The 9,335-nt window shown below is 50.0% G+C and overlaps 2 protein-coding genes across 2 annotated transcripts in view; both read right to left on the bottom strand.

The window, feature by feature from the left end:
• The window catches only part of LOC106821351 (endophilin-B1-like), a 24,523-nt gene that overhangs the window by 11,177 nt on the left and 4,011 nt on the right, over positions 1–9,335 (bottom strand). Inside the window, exon 2 of the mRNA XM_014826114.1 lies at positions 1,497–1,638. Coding sequence (XP_014681600.1) covers positions 1,497–1,638 — 142 coding nt within the window. The remainder of the gene's footprint in view (positions 1–1,496; positions 1,639–9,335) is intronic.
• Positions 5,971–9,335, bottom strand: part of LOC106821373 (metal-response element-binding transcription factor 2-like) — a 28,470-nt gene continuing 25,105 nt past the window's right edge. The window contains exon 16 of the transcript XR_001395722.1: positions 5,971–5,981. The gene's annotated coding sequence lies outside the window, so the exon portion shown is untranslated. The remainder of the gene's footprint in view (positions 5,982–9,335) is intronic.

Below are 9,335 nucleotides of genomic sequence, written 5' to 3'. Positions count from 1 at the left end.
ATATGCTGACACTGAGGGGTTGAGTGGGAGATGGTAACATGTCTACACTGGAGTGAGTGGGATCAACATGCTACACTGGTTGAATGTGGGGATACATGCTACACTGAGTGAAGTGGGGATAATATGCTACACTCGAGTGTGTGGGCGGATAACATGCTACACTGACCGTGAGTTGCGGATAACTACTACACTGAGACTGGGAGTGGGATAACATGCTATCACTTGAGTGAGTGGGCGATAACATGCTTACCACTGACGGTGAGTGGGGATACCAACATGGACACTGAGTGAGTGGGATTAACATGCCCCTACACTGAATGAGTGGGGATAACACCCCCCCCCCCCCCCCCTTGCACACTACGTGAGTGGGGATAACTAGCCTACACTGATGTGAGTGGGATAAAACATGGCTACCACTGAGTGAGTGGGGATTGACATGCTACACTGAGGTGAGTGGGTATAACATGCTACACTGAGTGGTGGGGATAACATTGCTACACTGAGTGAGTGGGGGACGATAGCCATGCTACACTGTAGTGAGTGGGGATACATGCTTACACTGAGTGGAGTGGGGGGATAGCAGTTGCTACACTGAGTGAGTGGTACATTATGACACGGTGGGGAGGTGTGGCAAGTTAGGTTTCTTCACTGTGGTGATGGCGTAAGAATGCCTACTCTCTGTGCTGTGGGTGGTGGTTAAATTAGACAGGTGTGAGGGCGGTGGTCCGGGACAATTGCTACAATGCTTATTGCTGACGTGTAGTGTGACAAGGATAATATCAAGAGCTAATATTTATTATGTGAATAATAATAATGATTATTAGCTCTTGATAAGGCCAAAACAAATATAGGTGTGGTTACGGTTCCGCGACGACCCTATTTTTCATGCGACCCTAACATTTTAGTTCAATTTTCTTAAAGTCCAAAAAAAAATAAAAAATATTTAAAAAATAAATATTGAATTGGACAGTTCCTGCTTTAAAGACACAACGCACATTCTCGCGACATGGTTCGTACAATAAAATATTTAAGAAAATAAAATGTCTTTCCCTAACCTACCTACCCTATTTTTTTCGGCAATGTAATAACGGTAAACCACACATTATATTTTATTTTGGCTTAGAATATCCTACACTGTACTGGCGGTGGGTCTATGGTCCACCAGGTTACTGTCCGGAAACGTACCCTCTGGTACTATTTGCATATTGGTTGTGATGCATGTTATCCCCACTCACCCACAAAGTAGGAAGTTTCCCAACAGTGTAGGAAGTCACCTCTAGCCACCGTTCATGGAGTTATTCCTGCCATAACAGTGTAGGAAGTTATCCCTCGTAGAACATTAAAGTACCCAACTCCCGATATCCCATCCACCCTGAACAGCTCTCTGCAATGCATCGGGAAATGACACGTCGAGTGGCCTCGCAGTTGGCAGTGTAAAAGACCACGACGCTTGGACGCGCGCACGTTGGGACGAAGCGCGCGCGCGAGAAACGTACTTGGGTTCGGCTGGAGGACCGCCACCGTCTGACTCATCAGCTTCTCTGACCATATCTTCGTCTTGTCGGCCCGCGCCGCTAGATTCTCAAAGTGTGCATCGAGTTCTGTCTTCTCAGCGCCCCCTAGCTTCTCCTCGGTGTACTGAAATGGAAACGTGGCACATCGTCAAGGAAATTTCTACAGGAAGATGGTAGAGGCAGAAGGGGAGAGAGCATAGAGAGGGAGAGAGAGAGCAAGAGGGGGGAGGGAAGAGAGGTAGGGAGGGGTAGAGGGACAGGAACGGAGAAAAGAGCGAGGTCAGAACAGCGAAGGAAGAGGTCAGAGCGGGAAGGAGGGGTCACAACAGAGAGGAAAGGGAGGTGCTAGACGATTAGTAAATGTGGACAGAACGAAGAAGCAAGCGAGGCCGAAGCAGGGAAGAAATGTCGGAGAAGAAAGGAAAGATAGGTCAGAGCAGGCAAGAGAGTTCAGCACGAGGAAGACAATACTGACGGGGGAAGGAGCGCCCTCACTGTAGCGTGTTCCACAGTTTCAGTCTCACATCGTGCATTACTGTCCACCACTTTGTCTCACCATAATTGCGCACTGCTTCTGACTCCCCTATGGGGTGATACTCCATTAGGAGTGTTCCCAACTTTAATGTCATTAATGGTTAGGGTTATGTTATAGGTTAGGTTAGGGTTAGGGTTAGGGTTAGGGTTAGGATTATCAATCATTAATCATTCATCATTAATGATATCAAAGTTGGGAACACTCCTAATGGAGCGTTAGCCCTTCTCTGTCGAAATGCACTAACTGCTTCCGCCAGGCAATCTTCAACATTCAGGCAATATTTATAGTTCAGAGAACTAACCCAATATTGCTCACAAAGAACGACGTCAACGCAAAAAAAGCAGCGCGACACCGCGCAATACGTATTAGGTCCACTCAGCTGCGCGAATCGCTTAAGAGTCACTCGTCTGCGGATCTGCCTGAAACCCTGCCTCTATCTCTCTCTCTCTCTCGCTTATTGCACGAGCTCCCCATACATTTCCATCAGTAATCAGTGATTACCGCCCCTTTTCACCAGTTAACAGTCAGCGCCTGTTTAACAACTGCTCTGCATCGCCTAACGGCTTCCCAGTGCGACACGTTGAACAAGCTCTACGCACATCGGCCGCAAAAGACGCGACGGCTTGCAGATGAAATTGCTCTGTCGGGTCAGCGCAATTCTTTGACAAATCCACGACTCGACGGCTTGCCAAGCGGAGAGCATTCGCTCCGATGGTATCGTAAAATTCAGACAAATCAACTCGAATGGGATGGAGCCGCTAACCATTATTGCAATCGCGAAAGGGCTTGGGGTGCTTAGCGATCCGATTTTAACCGAATCAGATAGACGAGTGGACATTTTTTACTGATGCTATATCTGATCTAGTGGCAGCACATCGTTCTATTCGCTTGTCCTGACATTCGGAAATTAGAATTTATCCTTGGCCACCCGCAAGTACAGTGTAGGATATTATCCTTGTCCACCCACACGTAGTATGTAGTAAGGCTGAGAGGGTCTATTTTCCCCCGGGGTACTGCCGGAACGTACCCTGGGTACGGTCCGGTATACCAGAACGTACCATGGTACTATCTAATATGCCGGACCGTAACTCGCCTACTCCACTAACGAGTCTAGGGAGTCGCCTACGCCTACTCCGTAACCCTAACCCTAATCCTAACCCAAACCATATCAAATAGTAACCAGGGTACGTTCCGACAGTACCCTGTGGGACATAGACCCTATGAGCTGTAGTAAGTGTTCCCGACCCACCTGCCAGTACAGTGTAGGATATTAAGCCAAAACAAAATATATGTGTGGTTACCGTTACATGCCGAAAAAAATAGGGTAGGTAGGTAGGGAAAACATTTTATTTTCTTAAAATATTTTATTTACGAACCATGTCCGAAGAATGTGCGTTGTGTCTTTTAAAGCAGGAACTGTCCAATTCATATTTATTTATTTTTTTTATTTTTTTTATTTTTTTGACTTTAAAGAAAATTGACAATAAAATGTTTAGGGTCGCTGGGAATAAATAGGGTCGGTCGGGAAACCGTAACCACACCTATATTTTGTGTTGGCCTTATCAAGAGCTAATAATCATTATTATATCATAATAATAATATTAGCTCTTGATATTATCCTTGTCCACCTACACGTAGCATGTAGCAATTGTTCCCGACCCACCCCCTCACACTGTATAATTTTAACCCCACCCACACACAGAGTAGTAGGATGTTACGCCCATCCACCCACAGTGAAGAAACCTACTGCCAGCACCTACCCACCGTGTATAATGTTATCCCCACTCACTCAGTGTAGCATGCTATCCCCACTCACTCAGTGTAGCATGTTATCCCCACTCACTCAGTGTAGCATGCTATCCCCACTCACTCAGTGTAGCATGTTATCCCCACTCACTCAGTGTAGCATATTATCCCCACTCACTCAGTGTAGCATGTTATCCCCACTCACTCAGTGTAGCATGTTATCCCCACTCACTCAGTGTAGCATGTTATCCCCACTCACTCAGTGTAGCATGTTATCCCCACTCACTCAGTGTAGCATGTTATCCCCACTCACCGTCAGTGGTAAGCATGTTATCGCCCACTCACTCAAGTGATAGCATGTTATCCCACTCCCAGTCTCAGTGTAGTAGTTATCCGCAACTCACGGTCAGTGTAGCATGTTATCCGCCCACACACTCGAGTGTAGCATATTATCCCCACTTCACTCAGTGTAGCATGTATCCCCACATTCAACCAGTGTAGCATGTTGATCCCACTCACTCCAGTGTAGACATGTTACCATCTCCCACTCAACCCCTCAGTGTCAGCATATTTATCCGCCACTCACCCACAAAGTATGAGAAGTTCCCCCAACAGTGTAGGAAGTCACCTCTAGCCACCGTTCATGGAGTTATTCCCTGCCTATAACAGTGTAGGAGTTATCCGCATCGTAGAACATTAAAGCTACCAACTCCCCATAGGTCGCCATCCACCTGACAGGCTCTGCTGCAAATGCATTCGGGAAATGACACGTCGAGTGGCCGCTCCGCAAGTTCTGCAGTGTAAAAGACGACGACGCATTGGACGCGCGCACGTTGGGACGAACGCGCGCGCCGCGAGAGAACCGTACAGTTGGGTTCGGCTGGAGGACCGCCACCGCATACAACGCAAACGAGTTCTGACTCATCATGCTTCTCTATGACCATAATCTTCGCTACTTGTCGCGCCGCGCCGCTAGATTCCTCAAAGTGTCAGTCGAGTTCTGTCTTCTCAGCGGGCCTCCCTAGCTTCTCCTCGGTGCTACTGAAATGGAAACGTGGCAGCTATCGTCAAGGGAAATTTCTACAGGACGCGCGGATGAGAAGCAAAGGGGAAGAGAAGACATAGAGAGGAGAGAAGAGAGCAAGAGGGGGGAGGAAGAGAGGTAAGGGAGGGTAGAGCGAAGGAAACGGAGAAAAGAGCGAGGTCAGAACAGCGGAAGGAAGAGGTCAGAGCGGAAGAAGGGGTCACGACAGAGAGGAAAAGGGAGGTGCTATGACTATTAGTGAAATGTGACAGAAGCGAAGAAAGCAAGCGAGGCCGAAGCAGGGAAGAAATGTCGGAGAAGAAAGAAAGATGGTCCGAGCAGGCCAAGAAGAGTTCAGCCACAAGGAAGACAATTACTGACGGGGAAGGCGCGCCCTCATGTAGCGTGTTTTTCCACAGTTTTTCAGCTCTCACAATCGTGCATTAACTGTCCACCCACTTTGGTCTCACGCATGAATTGCGCAACTGCTCTGACTCCCTATGGGGTGATACTCCATTAGGAGTGTCCCTAACTTTATGTCATTAATGTTAGGGTTATGTTATAGGTTAGGTTAGGGTTAGGGTTAGGGTTAACGGGTTAGGATATGCAATCATTAATCATTCATGCATTAATTGATATCAAGTTGGGAAAGCACTCCTAATGGAGATGAGCGTTAGCCCTCCCTATGGCGCTATTCTATATCTGACAGCAAACGCATCGCTGCCTCTACATTTATTGCTGTCGCAATGAAGAATGCCGCATGAAGACATGTGCAAGATACAGCAAACTCTAGAGGTTTAGGCAATTTATTGCAAAATGCGTAGATGGTATAGGATAATAAATTTTGAAAAGACCTTTTGAATCCGCAGGGCCGAACCAGCAGCTCTCTTTCTCTTCTCTTTCTCTCTCGCTCTCGGCTCATCGCTCTCTCTCTTTCTCTCTCTCTCTTCTCTCTCTGCTCTCGACTCTCGTGCTCTCGCTCTCGCTCTCTCTCATCTCTCTCTCTCGTCTCCTACTCATCTCGCGCACTCTCTCTCTCTTTCTCTCTCTCTTTCTCTCTCCTAGATCCGTTTATGTTCGCCCCCTGCAACCTTCTCTGCTCGCGCGTGTCCTTCAATCTTCTCGGCTCTCTATTTCTCCTCATCCCTTTGTCTTATCAGCACTCTAGAAGGAAGTGGAATACATCTTGCCCTCTCCCCCCCCCTCCTTCGCCTCTCTCTCTATGGTATACACAGGGCTGAAGCAAACCTCCGTTATTATGTCGCTCCCAGACGCGCTACTTGATTTGGGATCGTATATGACACGCATCCGAGCTGCGTTTTAGTTTGGCACTGGTGTTACGATATTGTGGACACTACTGCTGACTGCCTTCTAACATAGCCAATCTGTCCGCCCAGCTTGTCTAACTAATTCTACAGAAGGATGGGAGATGACACTGTGAACGTAGAGAGAATGGGTAAATATGAGGGACCGGGAAAGGGGAGCGGGAGAGAAAAGAGGCAGGGAGAGAGGGGATAGAGAGAGAGACAGACAGACAACACCGGCGGCACGCCACGCAGCGCACACGACACACTCCCAAACACACACACAGAAACACCTCACACCACACAAACCCACACACAGAAGAGAGAGAGAGCGAAAGAGGGGAGAGAGGAAGAAAGATAGAGATGGCAAGGGGGAAGGAGAAAAACAGGGAGAGGAGAGAGAGCAGAAACCGAGAGGAGTGAGCAAGAGGAAGAGAGAGAGAAAAAAAAGAGAGACAGAAACAAGAGGAGAGAGAGAGAGAGAGAGACATACTAGCCTGCTCATTAATTGCGAGTGATGCACTGTTATGAGATATGTAGCCGCAACGTAGGTAATACATATTCGTCTAGGAAACTCGTTTCCAGATTCAACACATAATCATGTTAACTACACCAATGAAAAATGAGGACGCAGCTCCTTATTAATGACTGCACATGTAAGTTGATGTAACGGATCAGTAATGCACAGCGTCATCAAGCAAAGTGCCTAAAGAAGACAAATAGATAGGGAGCGGGCGGGAAGAAGAGACGGACAGACAGACGCACACACGCACGCACGCGCGCGCACGCACGCACAGAGAGAGAGAGAAAGAGAGAAAGAGAGAAAGAGAGAGAGAGAGAGAGAGAGAGAGAGAGGAGAGAGAGAGAGAGAGAGCGAAGCGAGAGAGAGAGAGAGAGGAGAGAGAGAGAGAGAGAGAGAGAGAGAGAGAGAGAGTAGAGAAAGAGAGAAGAGAGAGACTCATTCACGATGCGTCAACGTAATCAAATCCTCAAATAAGAATCTGAAGTCATAATAGCGGGGTCACACGATACGCATGGATTCAATCTAGGTAAACGGATAGAGATTACCACGAATACGCGATTCTCAGAAGAGTACGCACACTCCTTCACTGTCGACATCTGACTGTCCCCCGCCGCCGCCCCCGCCGCCGCCCCCGTCTCCGCAGCCTGAGTGTGTGTGTGTGTGTACAATTCATCAAGCTGCGATGCGAGGAGCGAGAACGACAGTCGGTGTGTAATAATTTCCACGCGTGGCCGCGTGCGAAGCGTGCAGCAATAGCGAGACAAACGCTTACTGCGTCTAGGCATTGACTGCGTGCACAGCCCCGTGAGATAGAGAGAGAGATGGCTTCACGCCACGGTACACCGCGTTATATACCAGTGGGCCGGCGGCATAACCCCTCCCCCCATACCACCACCATCACGCAAGAAGAAATCCCAAAAGACGAGACAAGCAACTAACATGACAACTAATGGGAAACATGATGAGGTTGCCTATAACACCGAGACGGCCCAAAACGATAAGACAGCCTGCAACATGAAACTGCCGAAAGGATGAAGCAGATGCCAACTCAAAGTAGCTACAGAGATACAGCAGTCGACAAGACGAGAAAGACGATAACATGAGACAGTCGAAAACAGAAGACAGCTGAAATGATGAGACCCAACTAACTACACGATGATACAAACGAGACGAGACGCAATTAACAGATGAGACAGGACTAGACTAGACGGGGGAGTCTACAAACGGGACGCGGCCTTGTAAACATCAAAGAAGCTGTCCCAACGCAGCCATGCTCTCCGACTCAGATCTCGTCCCGCGCTGCTGATTCATGCGGGCACAGACCATCACAAGGACTCCGCAGCCGATTTAACATAGATGCCCAGAAACCATCGGGGAGCCACGGCGACGCATACCGAAAAGTCATAATAGACGGGCCCGCTGAGTGCGCCTTGCCTAGCACAATGATCGTCACGGGGGAAGATCAGACGAAGCCGTCTCATGACCAGATACATTCCCAGCACGCTGCGAAGCCTTGCATAGTATCAAGAGCTAATAAATACCGGTAATAAATAAATTAAGGTATTCACTAGCTCTTGATAGTATTACCCCCACGGGTGCAGAGGTAGAGCAGGAGGCGGCAGGGGCATGTACGGCCCGCGTATAGCGATCGAGGAGAATGATACGGACGGCGCCATCATGTGTGGATGGCACAGAGATGTATCAGGAGGCACACATAGAGGCACCCAGTCTCTATAAGCTCCCACAGAGCCGCCGATACAGTGATGCCGCGAGCATGGGTGCGTGTGGGGGTAGTAGTACATATGTGGGTACGTGCGTGGGTGCTTGCGAGGGTACATACACGTGGGTACGTGCGTGGGTGCGTGCGTGGGTACATGCGTGGGTGCATGCATGGACGCGTGCGTGGGTACGTGCGTGGGTTCATGCGTGGGTGCATGCGTGGGTACATGCGTGGGTGAGTGTGTGGGTGCGTGCGTGGGTGCATGCGCTGGTGCGTGCGTGGGTGCATGCGTGCCTGAGTACATGCGTGAGTGCATGCGTGGATGCGTGCGTGGGTGCATGCGTGGGTACATACGTGGATGCGTGCGTGGATGCGTTCATGGGTACATGCGTGCGTGGGTACGTGCGTGGGTGCATGCATGGGTGCGTGCGTGGATGCATGCGTGGGTACATGCGTGGGTGCGTGCGTGGGTGCATGGGTGGGTGCATGCGTGGATGCATGCGTGCGTGGGTACGTGCGTGGGTGCATGCATGGGTGCGTGCGTGGATGCATGCGTGGGTACATGCGTGGGTGCGTGCGTGGGTGCATGGGTGGGTGCATGCGTGGATGCATGCGTGCGTGGGTACGTGCGTGGGTGCATGCATGGGTGCGTGCGTGGATGCATGCGTGGGTACATGCGTGGGTGCGTGCGTGGGTGCATGGGTGGGTGCATGCGTGGATGCATGCGTGCGTGGGTACGTGCGTGGGTGCATGCATGGGTGCGTGCGTGGATGCATGCGTGGGTACATGCGTGGGTGCGTGCGTGGGTGCATGGGTGGGTGCATGCGTGGATGCATGCGTGCGTGGGTACGTGCGTGGGTGCATGCGTGGGTGCGTGCGTGGGTGCATGCGTGGGTGCATGCGTGGGTGCGTGCGTGGGTGCATGCGTGGGTGCGTGCGTGGGTGCATGCGTGGGTACATGCGTGGGTG

The sequence above is a fragment of the Priapulus caudatus genome, unplaced genomic scaffold, assembly GCF_000485595.1.
Source record: "Priapulus caudatus unplaced genomic scaffold, Priapulus_caudatus-5.0.1 Scaffold70, whole genome shotgun sequence".
In the NCBI taxonomy this organism is placed as follows: domain Eukaryota; kingdom Metazoa; phylum Priapulida; class Priapulimorpha; order Priapulimorphida; family Priapulidae; genus Priapulus; species Priapulus caudatus.
This window is presented reverse-complemented; position numbering and strand designations above follow the sequence as displayed.